Source organism: Taurulus bubalis (assembly GCF_910589615.1).
Source record: "Taurulus bubalis genome assembly, chromosome: 3".
Classification (NCBI taxonomy): Eukaryota; Metazoa; Chordata; class Actinopteri; order Perciformes; family Cottidae; genus Taurulus; species Taurulus bubalis.
The window spans coordinates 5,018,217-5,042,294 of NC_136591.1; the positions used below are offsets into that span (position 1 = coordinate 5,018,217).

The 24,078-nt window shown below is 43.5% G+C and overlaps 1 protein-coding gene across 1 annotated transcript; it reads left to right on the forward strand.

Annotated features, from left to right (window-relative positions):
* Positions 1 to 9,493: 9,493 nt before the first annotated feature.
* nat8l (N-acetyltransferase 8-like) lies at positions 9,494 to 22,993 on the forward strand (the record flags this gene model as incomplete). The annotated part of the gene is made up of 3 exons (XM_079215124.1): positions 9,494 to 9,797; positions 11,067 to 11,231; positions 22,626 to 22,993. 3 exons carry the CDS (start codon positions 9,494 to 9,496, stop codon positions 22,991 to 22,993), a joined length of 837 nt encoding a protein of 278 aa, XP_079071250.1.
* Between the last annotated feature and the right edge of the window lie 1,085 nt (positions 22,994 to 24,078).

Consider the following 24,078-nt stretch of genomic DNA (forward strand, 5'->3'; position numbering starts at 1 on the left):
TCCGCCATGACAGCCATCGGTCTCCGCTGCAGCCCCCCTACGACGGCCCCTTCCGGGTCCTGGAAGCGGGCGCTAAGAACTTTGTTGTGGACCGGGGGCGCCCCCCTGTTTCAGCCCCGCACCCTGCCCCGACCTCTGTCCCTGCCCCGGCCCCACTGGAGCCCCCTGCTGCGAAGCGCAGCCGTTTCGGCCGTTTGGTCCGCCCCCCGCCACGTTGACTTTGCCTTTTGGAGTCGGACTCTGTTCACTGACTTTCGTCTGTTGCACTTTTGGTTGGGTGAATTCTGGGGGGGCCTGTGTGGTGACCCACATAGGGACTGTGAGAGACATTCACCTAAGGGCTACTGTGCCTTTAAGAGCTGGGGGGTTTTCGGGGTCTGGTGGTTGGGTTTCCGGGAAGCGTGGGGGGTTGCGCTGCCGCTATCGTGATAAACAAGTATTGTACATTTTATGTGGAGTTACAGTAAACTATCTCGACTGCAACTACGTCTACTGTCTCGCTGTTTCCCAACTCTACAATATATATATATATATATATATATATATATATATATATATATATATATAATATAAATCTAAATGAATATATGTATATATATATATATATATATATATATATATATATATATATATATATATATACATATATTCATATTTATAAATGAACAAAAAAATGTCTAACGCGATGCCTGGATTAGTGGTCTTCACACGAACCCAAGGTCTCATACAGTCATTCAGATTTGCGCATGCACAAACAAATCTAAATGAAATATATATATATTTCATTTAGATTTAGATTTCATATATATATATATATATATATATATATAAATGAAATGCCTGGATTAGTCGTCTTCACACGGACCCATGGTCAGTACTTTGGGCAGCCGCTTGATGGGAGGCTCCCGGGAAAGCCTACAACACGACTCAAGCGTACCGCGCCGGATTTGAACCCGAGACCCGAGACCCATGCACTAACCATCAGACCACCGCATTAGACATTAACAACTATTAACAACAACTATGCTGCAAATTAACTATGCACATTAAATATCAGAGGAAATAAACGGCATTAAATACATCTGTATCAATAACCTAGTTCATTAACAAAGACATGTAAATGTAACTAAATGTATGGTTTACATACACGAGAATTTTGTAAAACTCGAAGCCAGCGTTTAGGAAGATTTGAGGAAAAATTGTTTTCATCAAAATTCAAAATGGTGGAAATTCTAAGTAGGCGGACTTTAGTGCGACCAAGCACTTTTTTGTAGAGCAGACACAACCGGACATGTGTGCCAAATTTCAGGTCAATTGGTGATAGGGGGCAAAAACTGTGGGCTTTCACAACTCACAGGTTGTCAAAAAAACCAAGTTTTTTTTAGGGGGCGCTATCTGACTTCCTGTACGGTTTAGAGCATGGTCCCAAGAGAGTTATTTCTAAGTTTACATGTGTTACATATTCCTAGCAAGTTTCATACATGTAGGTCAACCGTAGAGCTGGGGCTGATTAATTGAATATTTGTAGGGGGCGCTATCGAGCCGAAGTTCCAGTTTTGAGTCATTCAAGTCATATCAGGCAACTACATCTTTGCCTTTAAATGTGTGTGCCAAGTTTAGTTACGTTTCGAGCATGCTTAGTCACTCAAAAGTACCTTCGTTGTTGACCGCGAAGGATGGGGCGCCACGGCAACAGCGTTACACAAAAAATCAAAAGCTTTAGGGGCTGACATCATGAAAGTCTTATGTTTGTCTAGAAGTAATTGGAAGTTGATCTGATTGACCGACTAGGAGAAGCAAGCCAAAGTATAGAAATATTTACTTCATGTTGTCATTAGGTGGCGCTATGACTCAAATTAAAAATTAGACTTCACATGTCTTCAGGCCTGGAGGCTGATCAAACATGTGAAACCTGGAAAGGATCTTATCATGTGGAGTCGAGTTACATCGGTTTAATCGGTCATGGCAAAGGATCGAACTTCTGCGATGGACCGACGCTACGCCGTTCAACGGATCCTTACAATCTTGCCTCTAGGTGGCGCTATGACTAGGATGAAAATTGATCATATGGATGTCTTCAGGGTCAAGAGGTCATGACATCTGAGAAATACGGAGCAGGTTACATTATGTACGGCCGAGTTAAAGCAACTTCCATTTTCATGGAAAATGGTGTCTCTTTGCCGCTGCTCTGCGCTCACATAGTTCGATATTTTGAAAATCCTTTGATAACTTTTCCCTGCAAAGGTCTCAACATCATATTGCCCGAATGTGAAATCAATCGTGTCTAATCTGTAGGAGGAGTTCGTCAGAATACAACGCCTGAAAACAAGGAAAAGGCCAAAATTGAGCGGTTCACTGCAGCGCCCTCTAGTGTTTGAATATTCTGAAACAATTTGGGTACGTTAAGGGACACGATGTTGACATATGTTACAAAGTTTGTGAAGATAGGCGAAGTAATTAGGAAGTTATGTGTATTGACATATTCAGCCACGCCCCTAAGAGGTTAATTGGTTAATAACTTCTGAACTCAATGAGATATCAACAAAATGGGAGATATCATTTGATCACATTGAGCCAATGATGATCCACAGAAAATTTCGTAAGAAACGGACCCAGCGTTTAGGAGGAATGGGCAAAAATGTGTTTTTTACAAAATTCAAAATGGCGGAAAATCTAATTAGGCGCATTTTAATTTCACTGATGAGTTTTTTGTAGAGCAGTCCCACCCGGACATGTGTGTAAAATTTCAAGTCAATCGCCCATAGTTGGCAAAAAGCGTAGCCTTTCTGCCTAAAGGGGGCGCTATAGAGACATTTTCTCAGACTTTTGGTCGACACCCAAATTATATTAAAATTTTCGCCGAGTCTGATGGGTGTGCAAAGTTTGAAGAATGTAGGTTTATCCCAAGCACCTCTTTTCCCTGCGCATAGGTCGGGAATAATAATACTTAGCATTTCAATAGGTCCTCGATCTGACTACGTCAGTACTCGGGCCCTAATAATAATACTTAGCATTTCAATAGGTCCTCGATCTGACTACGTCAGTACTCGGGCCCTAATTAGCATTTCAATAGGTCCTCGACTCTGACTACGTCAGTGCTCGGCCCTAATTAGCGTTCACAAGATGTCCGACCACCACGCTCAGCATCGCCCTCAGTGCCGACTCAAGTGACTCAGAAACCCCGTACATGACCGCAAGGCGCATGGACGCAGTCGTTACGAAGTTTTCATCAAGAAAAATAAGGCTCCACTCAAAAATGATTGTTAACCCGTTTTGAAAATACGTATTACGGCCACAATAGGGAGGAGTTTGCTGGCCTGACACGTTTTTGTTAGTTGTATATGGCAAAGCTTTGTTTTTGAGTCAGATTAATTTGAAAACGTTCATGAGGTCAACAATTGCGAGTTGTCTTTTTTACAGTGTGCCTTCAAAGGTAAAAGCGAACATGTCTCTACTTGCTTCATCAAGGGGCAGGCAAAAGAAAGCGTTTGCCAAGTCAATCACAGTGAAGTACTGTTGCCTTGGTTCCTAGGCAGATACACTTTTCACTTGTGAAGCACTATCCTCAGGATGCACATCCTCTTTCTCTTCATCTTGATCACCGTCTATGTCCTTATCAGCAGCAGCTGTATTTTTTTTGCTCATTTCTTTTTCACTCAAAGCACACATCCATTGTTCAACTCCTACTGCAAACTGTCTCAGTCACCAGCTTTGGCCCCAACCAGTGTTAACATCTGCATATTTTTCTTCTTCAGACAGAAGATCCCCGACTTGATCACTGACAAGAGGGTTTAAATCCTTATCCATTAACTTTTGCGCTTTTTGAAGATTGACAGCATCACTCATTAAACTTTCAATTTCTTTTCTTTTTCCAGTTATCCGAGCTAATACTCCTTTGCTGGTTCCAATGAGTCTGTTCAGCTTCTCCTCCAATGCTTTCTCCGTTAACTTTCTGTTTCTCTTAGATTCCGTTCTTTCAGGATTAATTACCTTTTTATCTTCAGCCATCAGTCAGTCAATGTTAAGATTTAAGCTGTTCTCCATGTCCTCAATGTTAAATATAGTGTTTTGATCAGATTTCATGCACTTGGTTAACAGGGAAATAAATACTTTGATGTTAAATGTAATTTCTATTTAGCTGTGGTGTTGTATTGACTTGAATTTATAAAGAAACGTTTCTAATTAAAAATGTTATGTACTTAATTTGGTAAAAAAAAAAAACATTAAGTAATATTACACTTCTGAGTGTCATGAAAAGCTGAATGTTTGAAACTTTAAAAATAGGATAAATTTAAGGGTAATCGTATTGGATTGCATCTAATGTATACTCTAATGTGAATGGTTTCTTTTAGTCATCATTTGCATAATTTTTTTTATTATTATTACCTGCTACATGTTACTGAGCTATGTTTCAACCTGCTCTTTGTGAATCACTGCTTATTTTAATCAATATTATGTATCCACTGAGCCTTGATCTCAAGTTAAAAGTGATTTATAGCATACTCTACTGATTTAAGTATTTCATCTTCTCAACGATCTTAATAGGATCTCGTTTTGACTCAGTCACTAAAAAGGCCTTCCTTTAATATCACAGTATTAAGAGAGAGATACATGATGAACCATTAACTAGACTGCCTCTTGCTGGAATAACTGGCGGTAGATAAACACCTCATGCATATGGCCTCAGATCTAACGCCCCCATTTCTGAGAAACCACTTCAGATTCCAGGATGGCTTTGAGCCTGTGCGACCACGAGAGGGAGACAGGGAGTTAGAGAACGAACACACACACACACACACACACACACACACAGTGCATAATACTTGCCTGTGAATATCATATGTCTGTGGCTTTTACTGTGAAAACTGAAATAGTGAATCTGGGCTGCTGTTAAAGGAATAATAATGTTTGGCATCTTGGTTCGGTCTTGGAAGCCTTGTTGGGTTTCATAAATAGAGGTACAATTGAACCTGTTCCACACAACATGATTGGTTGACACCTTTATACATCGCATGTGTGCCAAAAAAAGGAAGCTTTTTCGCTGTCTAATATTCACGTTGTGTGTGAAAGTATTCACGACATAAATAGTTGAAAAAAATGGAGCTGATGAAATAATTTGCAAACAGAAATCCAAATATACAAGTGTCAAATAACTTAGCTCTAGTGATTTTTTGTCACAACTTTTGAGAGGAATGTCAGGAATGTGGATGGATCTGTTGAAGCAGATTGGTCTGGGAAAGATTTACCTCCAGCTACAACAAAATACAAAAGTTTGGGGTTGGTTTTCCACCAACTGCTGAACTCTGGAGGTCTTGTGGACCTGCAAAAAAACTGCAAGATGCAACATGACCGTGAGCAGCGTGTGGATGAGGATGCTAGGGTCGCTAGAACGGGGGTTCCTTTACATGTGCTCAGGAGCCCAGTGTTTCATAGTCTGTTCTGAGTCTCCATCCAACAATCTGGTTTTCTGGTGTACACTGAGCAACTATAATATATGAATGAGTATTTAATACTCATTTACACATGACTGTTGTGTAATTGTTTTCTTGAGGGAAGAAAGAACACAACTGTGATTTCTGGACATGCTGTTGTAGTTTGTTTTTAATTCTAATTTATGGTACATACTGTGACTTACCTCCAAGCAAGCGTGTTCATCAGTCACAACGTTCATGTGACCGGCATTCAGCGTTCAGTTCTGTTCATTGTGTTTGTGCTGCTGCCGTAATCAGCATGTACTCATCACTTTGTGCTGTTCCATGAAAAATGCTGCATGTGATTTGTATTGTGCAAATCTTCATTTTTAATATAGTAAAAATAGAGATTTGTTGAAGGACTCAACTCGTTGTTGGCAAAAATGCTCTTTTTAAATAATAAATGTGTTGACTGACACATTCAACAATGTTGAATTGTATTTCTTCTCAAACTCAAATTTCTCATATGTATCTCAGAGCATATTTTAGATTTGAATTATGTCTTCATAAAACAACATAAAAAGTAACCAGATTCAAAATATGATGGATGACTATGAAATTAGGTTTGGAAAGAGCACAAAACAGGAAATGTCTTGTGCTCTTTCCAAACCTAGTTTCTTTAAGCAGACACACAGAGCGAGCAACACCGTGCCGACATTGGACGGCACCATCTTGACAGACGAGTGTGTGTCTTGTTGTGCGTCGATGTCAGCTCCGCACAAATAACGGCAGCTTCTCTCAAAGTGAGGACTGCCAACATCGTACTTTTAGCTTGACTCCTTTTGGCATCTTCGTCATCTGCAAACCCCTTGTGACCGATAGATACGGTGACCTTCAAAGACTGCCAAATGTCAAATGAACAAGAGGAGTCTCTACTCTGATCCAAGCTGGAGGCAGCCGCAGCCTCAGCTCTCCTCCATGGGGACGTGCACCTTCTAGTCAGACAACATTACAACATACTTCCAAACCAAATACCTGGTGCTCTCATTACAATTATGATGGCAAAGTTTAAATGGCTTTATATTCTCACAGATACACACACAAAATCCATCAACCGTCACTATATTTCATCCTTGATCCGTGATTTGGGTTATATTTAATTTGTACAATCAACATTTTTGTCAAATTTGAATTTTCGAGTTTCTTCATGTGGATATGTTTGACAAAATGGAAATAAGATTATGGGACAGCAGAATGTTTTCATGGATGTTGTATTATTTCCAAAATCATGGCACATTGCTATTCCTGTAGCAAAATAGAGAGAACAGCAATTGTAGATATAATATATATATATATATATATATATATATATATATATATATGTATTTATTTATTATGTCTTATTGGTTAATTTAAGGGATATCATGGGTAGCTACCATTTTTTTTCCATCATTTGCTTTTCATCCTCAAAATGTGGATGTTTTTACAACTTTGCCGTTTGTGTTCACTTGTTTGTGTTCACTTGTTTGTGTTCACTTCGTTGTGACAATAGGCTTGTTTGAGATGAGCCAGTTCTGCGCAGAATCGATCGGCGGCGATCGGCGCGCAATGCATGCCGGTTAGATTTGTGTCCGACTTGCTCCCGACTTGCTCTGACGTCATGCACGCGTGGTCAACGATACTCTCACGAGATCAAGTCGCCGTCGATTTCAGAGTCAGCCGCCGCAGTTGCTTTCCAACGACTGCGTGGCCCAGTGCATGATGGGAAACGCCTGGCTGTCGCCACATCAGAGAGCTGATTGGCTCTTAGATCTGACAGCAAACACCACATGTTGTAGAAAATCCTTATTTTATGTGTAGTTGGAATACTTAACGCTGGATTATTGACTATTAGTCTCATGTTTGATGTAAAAACATTTATTGTGTGGTTGTTAATACAAAATCGTATTTATACAACACACATCAAAACTACTAGTAATGTATTTCACAGGCAGACATCAAAAGACCAAAGGATGCAGCTACACACTCATTTCTACATAAATATATATTTATAAACACATATAATAAATCCAAACGTGATCTGTAAACTACAAGTAAACAAAAGTTCGGAACTAACAGGAAGTACTTTTTTTCTGTGACTTCCTGTGTATACTTTGAAGGCAGCTGACAACTGTCCGACTTGATTGCAGTTTTTTGTCAACGCCTCCTGCTGCGGCCGCCTGCTCTCGTCTGGATTCCAGGCGAGGCGCAGCTCTAACGAACGAGCCTATTACCGACAGCACTTGAAGGCTGCACTGCCAGTGAAGGCTGCACTGCCAGGGGTCAATCAAAAGTGAACACTGCGCATGCTCAGAGCATCTTCCAACTGCTCGGCATGGTGAGATCCGCTGCAGAGCAGGTGCTGACGCATAGAAAACCATCTTTCGACGCATTTTGGTAGAGCAAATGTGGGCTGAGCAGAGTATGAGATGACTTTTTAACTCTGCAGGTTATCACCTGACCTCCTCTTCCTCCTCCTCCCCCCGGCGGCCCTATGGTGGCAGGAAGAGGAAGAGGAGGAGGAGGAGGAGGATACCTTAAGGAGGAGGGAGTGGGGGTGGATGCAGCCTTATCAATAGCAGGTTGTCTCTGATGATCCGGTTCAAACTAGTTCTGCTAGGCTATAGCTCTGCAAGGCTACACACTTCCACGAAGAGCTCATAACCCAAAAAATACGTTTTAAAACATGAACTCTTGTTTTCTTAATTACGGTGCCAATGACATATATTGCATAAGGGATTTCTCAATGTGGCAGCGATGCGCAATAACGGTGCTGCAGACATTTGTTAATTTACTAATATGGACACATTCTCACCATTGCTTATATTTGTATTATTACGACCCTTTCTCATCTTTGACTGGTGGTGAAACGATTGCCATTCGCTGTAAATGTCAAACAGTTGCCTCGATAAAAACACACGCAACTCATGGCAGTAGAGCTTGATTGTATGACAACAGTCCCGGTTAATTAGGGAGTGTCGGGGGGACAACAAAGGGCCGGATGCAGCATCATCATCATTAACATCGCCGCCGCCACAGCCGCGCGTGAAAGCCGCTATTGTCGCCGCTGGAGCGCAGTGAACGGTGCAAGTCGCCGACAAAACGGGCTAATGGGAGGTGGGGGAGGGGGGGGGGGGGGGGGGGGGGGGGTTAAGATGCGCAGCTATAATCTCCATGTTGAGCCTGACGACAGCGGGGTGGAGGAACCACTGCAGTGCAGCAGAGACTGTCAGTCAACGGGCAGAGGAGGCTGCACGCAGACCGCTGGTGTTTGTAATGTCGAAATCGACATTACAAACACCAGCGGTCTGATATGTCAGGATGAGCATCTTGATGTCTCACATCAGGATCTTTTCCACCACACTCACTGTCACAGTCTGCAGGCTGCATCTCCAGGCAAAACCGAAGCATTTGAACATACAAATAATAATAATAATAAACCTACATTACAAAGCTTCTATTATGATTATGAGCAGCGTACGGACGCGCCGCTCCCAGGTTCCCTCCTATTTGACGCATCGCCGCATCCTTGGGATATCTCAACAAACCGGAGGATCCTCCTCACTGACAGACAGTATGGAGGCAAAACCTGCAAAACCTGCGCAGAAACAAGCACCCCACGCAATCTCGCCATCACACCCCCTCTTGTCGTGGACCCACGGCCTCACAATGCACACGCCTGCTCAGATGCAGAGAGAGAGAGAGAGAGAGAGAGAGAGAGAGAGAGAGAGAGAGAGCCTCCCTCGTCCATCAGCATGTAACGGCGCACCGCGTCCACCAATCTGTGCAGGGAGAAGACCACCCCTACCCCTGAACCTGAATCCACCCGCCCTGCCCGCTTATAAATACTGCTTGAATCACACCGGCGAGTCTTGGTCGTCAGAAGCGCTCAGGGTTGCAGCACATCCCCCCTTAGTCTTATCCCCTTCATCGTTTCTCTGTTTTTTATAGACAATCTCACGCATCACCCCCATTTTCACTCTCACTCTCCCCCCCCCCCCCCTCTTTTTTCCCGAACTGTAGTGTTTTTGGCGGCCAGTTGCATGCATTTTTCGTCTCCCAAAATGGTTTGCGAGACTAAAATTGTTGCGGACGAACACGATGCTATACCTGGGACCAAAAAAGAGTCGATGATGTGGAGCTCTCCTCCGTCCAGCGCGGCTATGATCCCCACCGAGGCCAAGGGTGTGAGGAAGAATGCGGTTTTTATCCGCGAGTTCGAGTGCGGGGATCAAGAGGAGGTGCGGCGCATCTTTTACGAGGGTATAATGGAGAGGATACCCAATACGGCGTTTAGGGGGATCAGGCAACAGCCCAAGACCCAGTTTTTATATGCTCTCCTGACAGGTAAGTAACATCTCCTTGCACCGCGCATCCCACACCGGCTTCTTTATGAGCTTTCACGCCCACTTGTCTGACGCCATATAACTTAAACAGACGCTCGGGCATGAATTATGTATAGAGGAGTTGTTTCTATAAGCTCACGTCACGCTGTAGGCTCACGTCTCTGTTGCGCTTTCCGTTTGATGTTTTGCATCTTAATGTGATTTATTTGAGGAACTTGTCTTAAACCCCACGCGAGTCTAACGCGCCTCTCCACTATCTGGCCGTGTAGGCGACGCACAGATAAGTTGGAATCTGTGACTTTGAAAACCGGCATGTTGCTCATCATGCAACAAAAGGCATGGCCAAGGCGCATGGTGCACGCTGATGATGTGATGACATGCCGGTGCCGTGAGTTAATGAATGAATGTGAGGATTGGCCCACGGGGTGCACGCACGTAACCAAAAAGCACTCCCTACGCGCACCCCAACGCATACATTACCCCCACCCCCCTCTTCTCCCACCCTCCTCCGCCTCTGCGCTATAGTCATGCACTGATCTCTTTTGGCTTTTGTTGACGTTGCCGGCGCAGATTAGAGAAGCCTCGTGGATCGTGACCGTCGCCGGTACGCACGTCAACATCGAAACAAGCTTAAGACCTTTTGGGTTTGAAAAAGTAGCTTACTGATGCTCATCTGACGTCAATTAGACTGCAAGACACAAACCACGACAGTCCTGCCTGTAAACCTCCCTCAAACTAATTATATGCAATGAGTCCTGGAGTATTTTATAGACATTCTCCATTCTCCATTTGAGGCTGATGTTTCTCACACGCTGGAGTAAACTAACCAGCCCACTAGGCTATTGCATGCCACTCAACAACATGCTATGCAGCATCCAGCTTGTTTGTTTCACCATGCGCCCCTTAGCGGTACCTCCCCCTAACTACTCCAGTATGGACTTGACTGTTTTGATGAATTCAACTCTGACATGTACCCTCTGCTGAAAGTCTCACCTTTACATTTTGTGTTCCTGCAGCGATGCTAATGTGCCTTACTTCACAGTTTGATGAAAGTTACTTTGCCACCTTGTGTGGAAGTAATCCCACCCTCTCAATATGTCCACATTGTGCCATTATAACAGATTGTGTTTCACTTATTGATGCTTACCATTGTCACATTGCCATATTGCTCTTTTAATAATGTGTTTGTTGGGTCAAATCTTTGCCAAAATCAAACATGTGATTCTCTTTTCTGACAGGTTTCGTTTATTTTTCTTCCATTTCTCCATAGTAATGTGCTTTTTCGTGACCAAATCCGTCACGCTGACCTGTTGTGCACCCCTCATTCTCATGGGTGCGCGCTACTACTACAGCAGGACAGTTATCCACAGCTATCTGGACTGTGCTCTGCACACGGACATGGCTGATATAGCGGCTTATTACATGACCCCCACAGGTAAGACGAGGGAGGAACGTCGCTGTTCTCCCTGTGGTGTGACTAATGAGATCAATTGTCTGGTTTGTCAGTCGGCAATGCTCCACCGCCAGTGTTTATTTAAAAAAAAAAAAGGAATCAAGAGTAATGAGGATAAAGATAAAAGTAAAAAGTGAGGGCCTGTAACTTCGCTGCAGCTCAAAAGATAAAAGACAACAAAAACCCTGAATGGCTAAATGTGACTTACAGCGACTTGAAAGTAGCTGGGTTGAGAGTCTGCAGGCAATCCAGAGGCAACTCATCAAATATGCAGGTCCCCTCTCTCTGCTTTCCTTCTCCTCCACCCTTCTTTCCCACCCCTCGTCCCCGCCTCTTTCTCCATTCCTTCCCCCACTTGCATCGTCTCTGAGCTCCACTAGTCACGGGCAGGGAGGAGGAAGAAGAGGAGGAGGAAGAGCAGGAGGAGGAGGAGGAGGAGGGGTTGCATCACAGGGCTATTGATCGCATGGAGAAAACTGCTGATACACTTTCTGCAGTACACTCGGTGTCGGCAAGGCTCATTTCCTCCACTAAAGCTTCTAATTGGAAAAATCAATCCCCCTCTAGTGTCATCTCAAAGCTATTCATTCTCTCCATGAGTCCAATTTCGGGTGTGAGCGACATCCAACCACAAACACATGATGACAACCGCCCTGTAACTTCTTGGACACATGTACATGTGCCCCTGTGCCCCCTAAACCACGTGGCCAATAAAAAAAAAAAAGCAGGTGTTGGGTAAGCCGGTCGATTCCCCCTCCCATCCACCCCCCCATTGTCTCTTTCTCTCTGACATTGTGCCCTCTGGCCTGGTAGTCCACTGCATACACAATTGCAATTTAGCAATCCCATTATTGCTGCAGGGCCGAGATGGTTTAGAGGGGGCCAGGCACCACCGCTCTCGGACAATGCTAATGATTATATCCGTGCAAACTGAATGGGCCCAGTGGGACCGGCACCTGGGCACCAACTGCCGTCCTGATAGAGAGGCACTGCTCACGTCACTGGCATTTATCGGGGTGCGTGTCGTGTTGTGTGAACTGTGTGATGGCACGTAACACAAATAGGAGTGTGAATATGTACAGAATGCAACACTTAAAAGGCCCTGAAAGATTTCCCCCATCGGCTTCTTATTTTCAGTGATGTTGTCCCCCACAAACACACTATTTTCTACCAAAACTAGCAGTTTTGCTTATTTTTCTTTTGAGATCACTGTCTTTATCCGTGCTCTTCTCAATTTCTTCTCACGTGCACTAAAATCATGCACCTCCAGGCTATGTACACAAAGCAAAGAGAAGCTCAGATAACAACACACACAGAGACTTCCTTCCTTTTACAGGTAGACATTACTACACTGTATCTCTACATGCTGTATTAATGCTCTGAACACTGTATATTGCACCTTTAACCCAATCACAACGGTCTTGTGCACAGGATGCAGCGACAGTAAATAGATGTAGCGGATAGTGGACGGGGAGGAGAATGCCGCATGGGAGACGCAGTCGATGGCCGGTTACATTCACTTTAGAGAGAGAGCAGAGAGAAAAACATATTTGAAACCAAGCTTTCAGAGCCGTGTAGCTCGTCGATAGGGAAACAACTCAGGAGTCTCCAAAAACCAAGCAGGAAATCCTCCTCTGATCTTTTAGCTTCCTGGCAGCAGAAAAAGAGAGCGACTGATTCAAAGTAAACAGCAGAGTCGAGGGATGGAAATCAGTCTCATATTGTAGGTTCTAGGATCAGATATAATAGGCGACTCCGTGTATCGGCTTTGCAAACAAGCTTTTATTACGTCAAGTAGCTAAGTTAGCGATCCAGCAGCGAAACAGTATATGCTGTGTTTTCTCATCGGTCAGGCAACACCTGCAACCTCTCAGATCACAGCGTCCACAATAAACACAATGAACACAACGAACTCTGGGTAGGAGAACTCTAAATTTACTTGATATTACAATTAATTATCTCTGCAATACTGCACATATTGAGGACCAAAAGTAAAGAAGAACAACATTTAAGATGAACATAACAGCCACAATAATCAAGTCTATATTGAGGTGTGTGTGAGGGTATGACAGGGAACGTCTTGAAAGTTTTTTTTGAGGAAGCAAAATAAGGATATGTAGGTGAATGTGTGTGTGCGTGTCTTTCAGTCTTCATATTTTCGGAGCTCGAAACATTGCTTTTTAATCCGTGTTTAATAACTGCGATGTCTTGGTATGGTGGATGATCAATAGGCGCGTCACAGAATATGAATGTTGTATTGCAGCAACCCAGCAATTAATCAACTGAGAAGAGAAACCCTACTTTAAATGCAGAGAGGAACAGAGATTTATAGACTGAAGGGAGTGAAAGAGAGGACGCTTTTGTACCCGCTCTTTACATTTTTGACAGTTAAACAAAATATGAATTGAATAAACTCTAAGAAGTGGACAATGACCACAGACTGTTTTGGTAATAGAAGAGGTCCATCTGAGCTGGCTGGAGCCACTGATCCTCGTACATGTGGAACGACACAAATCAATACTCTTATCTCCTCTCTCTCTGTGTGTGTGTGTGTGTGAGATTGTATGTATGCTTCTAGGTGGAAAGGCCGTAATGCAAATTAAAGCAACAATGACTTGAAGTATAAATGTATATGCCTGTATTATAAGCAGTTGATTCATATTTAATTTAACCTTCAAAGCTCAGTTTAAAATGAAATAGGAAGATTATAAACTAGAGTAAGGACAACTATTAATTGCTAATAGTCCATTATTCAAGCTGAACAGTTCAATAAGTGTTTGACAAATTAAAACGGATGCAATTAAAGTACAACATCTGCTGGCACAAAACCTCTTTGTACAGTCTGACTCCTCCTCTTTCCCTCCATCTTTTCGCTGTCCTTCAAATAACTCAATCTGGCAGTCAATATGTCCCACAATGGTCTGGTAACAACGGCTGAGAGAAACTGGAAATGAAGATAAAATACTTTTTCTCACTTAGGAAACTAAAGCAATAAGTCTCTGAAGGTATTCTGTAAGCCTTTTACCATGAGCGTCTGATTTATTAATTCATGTGGATGTGATCAGACAAACAAGAAAATCTGATTTCACTACACTAAAACTACTCCTGAGTCATACTGAAGATTGTACAGCTATTTAGAGAAACAACAGGCTGTGCTTTCTTTGGCAGAGGCCGGTTGTGTAAAAATGTCACAACTTCAGCGGCTCAGCCAGCGCGAACTGCGGCAAACAAAACCACATCAGAGGCTTAGTCAGTTGTCCTAATGAAACATGGCATTCATATTTCACGGTTTTTAATATGATTAAAAAAATGTAATCTGAAGATTTTGGTTTTGTGTGCAGACTAGCCAGCTAACTTTGTAGAGCTCACGTTGTTCTTTTAGTAAGACGCTCAAATATTTAAGTCAAAGACACTTTCTAGGCAACAGAAACAAACACTGTCTCTGTGAACAGGATTGCTTGTGGCACCTTTACAACGCCAGCGTTCCTCTTCGTGTCACGGGCCTGGTCCATGTCAGCACCTATCTCATCAAATAGTGCTCACAGGGTTGTTTGCTCCTCTCTTAGGAAATGAATGTCGGGATAAAAGCTGCTACTACGACAACTCTCAAATCACTTAAGCCCATAAGGATGCTGAATTTTAAACAGCTAAGAAGGAGGTTTCCCTTCATGTTCAAGCAGCGGGCCGACTGCATACCTCCCTCCTTCACATGTTTTACTCGCTCAATTACTATAGGTCACTCTGAACGGGTTTTAGTGCCTAAAAAGTGGATGTAATATAATGAGGGCGACACGAGACACTGAGTCAGATCCTCCCTGGATTTGATACCCACTCAGTAATACTGTCTGTTTAATGAGGCGCCGTGACGACTGCAGGGTCTCGTCAACGCAGGCGACATTATAAAACCTGCCAGTCAGTCTTATTGTGGCTCTGCGTGTGTGTGTGTGTGTGCGTGCATGCGTGTGTAATGAGTTTGAGCGTGCTCTGTTGCAGGGGAGCGAGCAGCTTCCTCTACCGGTACCTGATGTGCTTATTTTAGCTCTGAAAGAGAGAGAGAGAGAGATAGATAGAGATACATGTGTGAAGGGAGGGAAAGAAATGAGTGCAAGATAGACAATGGGGGCATCCTGGAGAGGGGCGTGCTTCTCCCCAGATATGATATATTTTCACGTGTGTGATAAAGAACGAGATGTAAACAGTTTGCTGGTTAGCACACAGACAAAAAGGGTCTCCTGGGTATATTTCTGACTCCTCGAAACCTCAGATTAATAAGGCATCCTTCTTTCTATCCTTTCCTCTCCTAGCCCTCCCTCCTGTTGTGGTTTGAGCCACAACAATTTCTCTCTCTCTCTCTCTCTCACTCCCACCTGTATCGCTCCTCCTCGTCTTCCTCTTCCTCTCCATTTCTTATCTACGCTGAAGGCGCTGCAGTGGCCAACTGGGTTATCCATCATCCCGGCACGGAGGAATTGAAGGAAGTTTTGTTTCCTTGCCAAGGAAACAACCTTCAGTCTCTTACAAAAACTGAAAGAAATAACAGAAAAGTTTAATTTACTTTTCATTCGTTCGTTTATCAGTGGCAGCATACGGTTACACTACTCATGTTCACGCTGTAGGTACAAAGATTAAATTAACACAGATATTATTGTACACATTCACAAACTATTATATTCACACAAAACCAAAATTCAATAAAATCTTTTTTTTTTAAAGCATTTGTTGTTTCCAGCTTTTGAAATGTGAATATGTACTGCTTTTATCAGTTTAATAGCATTGTCAATTGTTGACTAAACAATTCATTATTAAATAATCAACATATTAATCAACATTGAAACTTAGTTGCAGCCCTCGTAGATGCACAATATTATGGGGGATTGTTTGACATTTAGGAAATATGCATATTCTTTTTTAGGCTGAGAGTTTGAGACGAGAAGGTTGATACCCCTGTTGTGTTTGCAGCCAATTAGCTTAGCTTAGCATCAAGACTGGAAAGAGGAGGCCAAAGCGAGCCTGGCTCTCTCCAACTCAACCCAGAGACACGTCAGCTGTCCCAATGTCAGCCATGTTGCCGTTTACGTCACTGGTTGAGTCTGCTATTCCCAGTCTGCACATTCTGAGAAACTGGAGAACTCACCAGTTCATTGCTTTCGTTGTTCGCTGCCAGAGCATGAACGCGCGTCTCTCTCGTCTATTCAGCGTTTTGACGAAGTGGAGCCGATCATTAATAACGCATCGCAGTGTCACATCCCTCTGCCTTTGTTTCACATTCTGCTTCAATCCATAGCAAACAAAGACACTCATCAGAAAGAGCGGATGACGTGTCATCAGCGGCGTCGTTATTTGCGGCATTGTGCATTTTCTTACGACCGTGACCGACCAATCAGCGCGCTTGATCAAGACAGATAAGCAATTTTAAAGCATGTTATCGAGAAGTGTGCAATTATTTGTGCGCTTTATAGATTAGAAATGATTCCTGCAGTTTGAGCGATAACCTGTCCGGTCCAGGAACAGTTGAAATGGGCCTGGATGTAATAGGTTAGAGTCACATTTTGCATGCTGGTGTGAAGCCCAGCCTGATTGATGGCCTGAACAGGGGAGGGTGGCGCTCAGGCTGTAGCAGTAGCAGCCATGTGAACAATGGCATGCACACAGTAAAGTGTAGCATGTGTGTAAAATGTGGGCATGCACCTGCATGCTTGCATACAAACAAGCAAACATGCGTAGATGCGTTGATGGGCAGGAATGCAGTAAAATCAGTAAAGGGTCAGATAATGAGTTCCTCCCAGCTAATGGACATATAACGGCGCAGGGTGCACGCTGTGTGAGTTAAGTGTGACAGCACACAGGTCAATGCATCGCTCTCCTCCACATCCACACAATGCTGCTGTAATCCTGTAATTTCCCCACTGCGGGACTAATAAAGGATTATCTTATTTTATCTTATCGGATTTAGCTTAAAGACCAAGTTGTTTGTGAAGGCTTCTTCTACTGTAAAAGGCGGCTTTAATGTGCATTAATTATTCATTCTGTGTTTGTGTGCACATCTGTAAGGTGACGGTCACCTCCCTCCTTTCACCCTCATTTGTCCCTGACGGAGGACAAAACCGCTGACGCGTGGGTTACGCATGACAGGCTAATCCATACTCCCAGCATGCACTCTGACCTGAGCAGGAGGGTGTGTATGTGTGTGTTCGTATGGAAGGGCATGAGGCACGGTGCATGTAATGTATAGGACCAAGGCGGAAAAAAAGATCACTTTCATAAGCATCTAGAAGGGAAAAGTTGCACATTAAAATAAGATGATAAAAATATAAAGTACATCAAAATAAACTGAATTGATGCTTTTCTCTTGCAGTACTAGATCACTTTTCCCTCTTTACTGATGCTTTAAAGCATCACTTAAGGCTTTGGGTCATGGAGATGTTGTGAAAGAAATATTAGAACAAAGTAAATGCAAAAAAAAGAGGAATTTTTTGGTGATTTTTCCATTGATTACATTTGAAAGCACAACATAGCGTCTCTTTCGTGGTCAAAAGTGTTTGCCGGGAGAGAAAATGAATCTTTAACATAGTCTGATGTTGCACCACATGTATACTAGGCGGGAAAAATCAACACTAGCAGCAATGCCTACTTGCCATTTAACGCCTGGCAGGGTCAGATTATTCATGCAGTGACGCAACAGTTTTTGACTCAGAGCCCCAGCTGAAACAAATCACCGGTGCTTCATGTGCCCTGCGACAACGACACGCAAGCTGCAGAGACATGTAAGATAGCACATAAAAATGACCATAAATTCGCAGTTGAATTATTAGAAGACACGGCAAACTGACACACAACACAAGAGGATAGATTCAAGCCACTTATGAGCTTTTTCCGGGGCTTAAAATCACAGACGGCACAGTGAGGCGACGTCTAGACTGAACGCTTATCGAATGAATTATCCCTTTTGGTTTCATCGGAGGGAAAAGAGAGTAATCTTGTTAGACACCATAAAAACTATTCCTGTGTGTGTGTCTCCTGTTGGTGAGCGTTTTTTTTTTTAGACAAGGTTCATTTCACAGCACATGCAGGAAGGCATATTAATATCCTGACAGGAAGTAGAAATGAGATCCGTCGCATTAAGATCACAGTAATCCGATTTTTTTGCTTGTGTGAGAATCGTTATGATTTCCTACCGCTCCTCTTGTCTTTCACTCTCTGCTTTGATATATTTCTTGTCTTCAGATCATCTGTATTCTCCAGGTCCCCTCCCCCTCTGTAATAATGGAAGATGTTCTGCCCTCCCTCCCTCCCCCCTCGTGTTCGTATGCCCAAGCAGCAATAATGGATCCTTTCAGGCTCATCGCTGTTACTGTTAACACAGATGGCTCCTCCTCATCTGCTTACTCACTCTTTCTTTCAGAGAGGACATATGAATGACTACTTCTTCTTCTTCTTCTTCTTCTTCTTCTTCTTCTTCTTCTTCTTCTTCTTCTTCTTCTTCTTCTTCTTCTTCTTCTTCTTCTTCTTCTTCTTCTTCTTCTTCTTCTTCTTCTTCTTCTTCTTCTTCTTCTTCTTCTTCTTCTTCTTCTTCTTCTTCTTTCTTTCCCCTCTTTTTCTCACTGAGTAAGCTCATTGACACCACTTTCCAGCCTCAGTAACACCCACCAAAACATGTGTGGCGCATTGTATACAGTATAATAGTATATTAAGCTCGGAGCTGGAGCAACAGGAGGGTTAGTAACAGGAAAATGTTTTGTAAAACAGAGTCTCATACATCCCCTCTCTTCAGCCAGTCGTGTGGTGCCATGAAGCACGAAGCGGCGTCTCCCTCATGACTCGTAGGAATAGTATTAGGGAAGAGATGGAGGTAGAGAGGAGGATGAAGGAAGACATCAAAGAGAGAGATTGGCTCAATCCAAAGACATCAACCATTCCAAAACCTTAGAGTACAGCTTTAACTTTAGGCAAGGATGACGTTGTTGTGTTTTTTACACTTTTATCTCAATATTTTCTTCAATGTCTAACCCCCAAAAAGAGAAAAGACACAATACAGTCATCATCCCACTCGGTTATCTGTGACAGCATACTAACTTACTCAAAGTATTTCAGTAAGTATAATGTTGACCGTGGTCACCATCTTAGTTTAATAAGTCACTTAAAGTTGCTTATCAACGATAAACTCAAAGTACCGCTGAGGCTGATGGGAATGACTTTGGTTTTGAAGGTTTTTGGTCATAAACCAAAGTATTGGACTAGATGAAATTGGGATCACCGAAGAAATTTAGATTCAGCCTCTGGACAACATGAATGAAATCCATCCTATAATTGGTCTGAATGTCATTGCCATCCCCGGAGCCACAGCGCGAGCATGGCTAAAAAGCTTTAATTAATCATTTTTATATTCCAGAGTATCGCACACAGCTTCACTGAGACAGTTTAGAGTTAAGGCTTTACACTGAGTGTCACAAAGAGAGTCTTTTGGATCAAACATAACGTTTCAGAAGCAGACATGATGAGTGTCAAGAGCGTCTTAATCTCATATAAACTGTCTTGTGGAGCCTCCTCTAACTTTCTCTCCCTCTCCCTTTAGTTGCTTCCATTTCTCTCTGCGTCTGTCTCTACCTTCCCATCTCCAGGAAGTGCAATTCCCAGCAGAAACAACGATAGCTGGCGTAATCCATGCCGTTTAATAGTTTAATACCAGTGTCGGATTCAGCAGATGTGATGCTCCTTGAGCAGTGATGTCAGGAAGCTTAGAGGTCAATATACCGTGCTTAGCTATCACAGGAAAAGTCAGAGTGGCAAGGAGAGCGATGTAATATTTCAGTGGAGTTCACTGTCCCATGTGGTCCGAGTGTTTTTTAAACAGTTTTAACAGTGTTAATACACACAGTCTGACAGGCAGAGGGGTGGGTGGTGTGCGTGCTGTCCTCGTTCCTGGCACAGGCTCAGTTCAGACAGATGGTCAGGAGAGCTTTATGGAAACGTGTTCCACCTACTCCAACACACAGTTGTACAGACAATCTCAAACAATCCTTCATCAAAGCTCCACATAATCACCTTCACACTGTCAGCCTCCAAATGGCAGCAATAAATTACTAAGTGCCTTAATTTTATTTAAAGGGTGAAGGGGTTTTTATTATCCAGAGATGTATTGTTAGTAAACTGGGGAAACTGGATGCTCTTATGAGTTGTTTTGGGATATTCAGCATGTTCAGCACTTGAATCTTCGCCCATAATTCAAAAATGTCAACTCCCCGAAGAGCTTAGTGAGCAGCGGTTGCTGACAAGTCTCCTGGTGATGCAACACACCCGTCTCGCTATCAGGGTGGGCGGTCCTCGGGTTTTCCTGTTGACGCGACAGCCTACATATGCAGTTGTTTGATTCAGTAGTCGAAGCCTCCGGATCAGCTTAACACCGACCTGCAGGGGCATCAAATCCCTCCGAACACACGGGACTCAGGCGGAAGCATCATGTGAACGCCACCGCCTGTTTGAGTGTGTGTGTGTGTGTTGACGTTGAGTGTGTAAGAGCGGGAGATAAAGGTTACGTGTAAAGGCGAGGAAAGAGCGAGTAAGGCGGACAGGGAGAGAGAGTTAGGATTCAGAGCTCATGGACACACACAGATTTTTTTTACTGCTCAGCCGCTGCCAGTCAGGGAGATTTACTTTATCCATAACAAACAGATGGCATTTTAGTAGCAAACCATGTAACCACTGCCAACACATGCCATAAATACTGCTGACATTAATGGAGAGCATGGTTACATAATAAAAAAAAACGGTTGAGAGGGTAATTTTTCTTGAAAGATTATGATCGGTACAGGAAATTAAGCAAGCGCATGCACCTAAGCGGTATGTTCCTTTAATGTTCGGCAGGTTTTTAACACCCTGTGAACTTGTGATTCTTCTCGTGTAATGGACTACGAATAAAAGAGGGATTTCCAATGTGTTTGCTCTGACGCTAAACAAAAGAAACACAGACCCTTCAAGTAAATAAGAGAAACCTTGAGTTACAAACCTTTACTGCCATTCAAAAGCGAAAAGAAAAATGATTCACAAGCAGAATCACTGCGTGTCATGAAGAGCTTAGAAACTGCAGCACAAATATAGATCCATTTCAAAACGGGCTGATATTTGAGCTCTTAGCGGTACTCTGATGAAGGAGCATTGTCTGCTTGGTCCAAACCTTTGTCTCTCTGTATGTGTGTTCGTCTTTTCATCCGTGTGTCTGCGAGTGTCTGGTATTTCAACTCTGGGATACAGAGTCCCTTTGAGCAACGTATTGTTTTTCTGCCGATGCAGCTTTTACGTGACATTATGGGGTTCAATTCACACAACAAGATCGTGTAAATTTGCCAAATTTCTTTTTCCAATCCCCCCAAAACCTCCTCTGTCCTGTGAGATCAATGTCTCTGCCATGTTAAGCTCCACACTCCAGTGAGCCCTAAGTGACTGCTCCGTCATGCCTTTTAATCAGCAGCGTCTCACCGAGTGTCTAATGCCATTAAGCACCAGTCTCCTCCACCACCACCGGTCTCCTCATTCATCTACTCTCTCCCTCTCAGAGCCGTTATGCCATTACGACATGATGCAACATGCTACTCAGGGAAACGCAAGTTTCTGGTCATTCAGCCACCATGATGCACATTTAGTTAAATAACCCCAGTGTGATTTGGGTCCCGTTATGTAATGTTTGAGTGAGGTGGTCTCTACCCTTTAATATCTCTCCATTAAACATATTGCAAACTCATCTCAACAAGACTAGAACAGTGCAGTGATGAAACTACTAAACAAACGTTATAGCTTAAAGGAATAGTCTGACATTTTGGGAGAGTTAGATGAGAAGAGTGACACTACTCGATGGTAAAAATGTAGCTCCCACCAACAGCAGGTCAGGTTAGCTTATAAAGACTAAGGATCCATCTAAAAACACCTCTAATGCTACGTTCACTCTCCGAGCAACAACGGACGATTTATGTCTTTAATATCGGATAACGGCATTTAAAAAAAAAAAATCATATGATTAGTTGACGCTTCACTGCGTCACCAGCTAAACTTTGATCTGTTGCGCATCAAGCAGCGTCAGTTTGTAGTTTGTAGTTTCATGTCTCAGACTTCTATTGAAAGTGATTTAACGGATGTTGCTCATAGACCGAACGCAGTAGATTTACACAATATATTTAACAATATATATATAGGTATATATAGGAGCTTTAGAGAAGGAGGTCGCCTGATTTTGTTGACAGATTCCGGCGAACTGTTTCCAGTCTATGCGCTCAGCTCAGCTTCATATTTGAGCGATGCCTTTTAGTGTTTAATTGCGGCCTTTGCAGTCTGCTTATGTAAACTAACCTATTTTAATCAAACGGATCGTCTCTTGTTTTCTGCCAGGCTCCTGTTTCTGGGTGGCATTGCTCGACGGACGCGTGGTGGGCATCGTGGCGGCGCAGGGCCGCGAGGATGACAACACGGTGGAGCTGCGGCGCATGTCGGTAGACTCTCGGTACCGCGGCAAAGGCATCGCAAAGGCGCTGGGCCGCCGCGTTCTGGAGTTCGCTGTGCGCAACAACTACACCGCCGTGGTCCTCGGCACGACGGCTGTCAAATTGGCCGCCCACAAGCTGTACGAGTCGCTGGGCTTCCGCCGGACGGGCCAGAGCGAGGACTACCGGCTCCCCGGGATGAGCCGCTTGCCACTGGAGAAGCTCTTCTTCCAGATTCGCTACAGCCGCTACCGCTTGCAGCTCCGTGAGGAGTGAGAGGTGACAGGGAGAGGGAGAGAGAGATGGAGAAAGAGAGGGACAGAGAGAGAGAGAGCATCGACGCTCCTTCACCCGAGTGCCCCGACTGCATCCTCTCCTCTGACAGCTTTTATTTATTTTATGTCATTAGAGATAACTTTGAGTACTTCTTAACACTTCTACAGTTTCATCTTTAAAGTCACTAACGTTTTCATTACTACTAGGCTTTTTTTGCTGTTGTTTTTGTATTATACTTTTACATTTTAAATAAGAGTTTTGTTTTTTTCTCCTCTATTTTATTAAGATATTTTTTTGTACCTTTACGCCTCCCTTTTAATTATGGGAGAAAAGAACAGTCTTTCACAGACGACATCTGACTGGCACCCCAACGAGGAACCCTCCCGGCCCTTTGGTTTAGAGATCATGTGACCGACCAATACTCCCCTTCATTACGACTCCACAATGCCCTCTTTACCCCTCCCCCATTACCTCAAGCCCTCCCTTCACTCCCACATTCAACTTCCCCACAGCAAAATTCAACAGACAATGCAATGAGAGTGCAATGAGACATTTGCTTTCTGTGTCATTGGGGGTGGACGGAGCGATGGACGGGTTGGGAGGGGCAGTTCCTCGAGAACAAAACGCACACAAAAAATTGGTGGCGGGGGAGCTTGTGGTACACACTCTCTTTTAGAAAAGCTCTTCAATGTTACATTTTGTGTGTGCACAAACCAACATTTTGGCTTTTGGCCTGTCTCTCAAGACACCATATTGAAGCACAGCGAGAGTGTGTGACCGACCCCCACAGTGAGAGAGAAGGACGACAGGATGGGGACAGGAATACGCACTGTGCATCTTCCTCGCATCCCCTCCTCTTAATTCTCTCTTCGCTGATTATTTGATTGGATCTCTCCTTCCTTTCTATTGTTTATATGAATCACTGCTTTTCTCACTGGAGCTGTGGAGAGGGTCTTTGATTGGTTGAGGTGACAGGAGGGTGGAACTTCCTCGCTGACAGATCTCATGATACAATATAGCTGCATGTCCGAGCCTGTGTGTGTACGTGTGTGTGATGGTAGAGAGTCTGAGACCGTGTGTGTGTG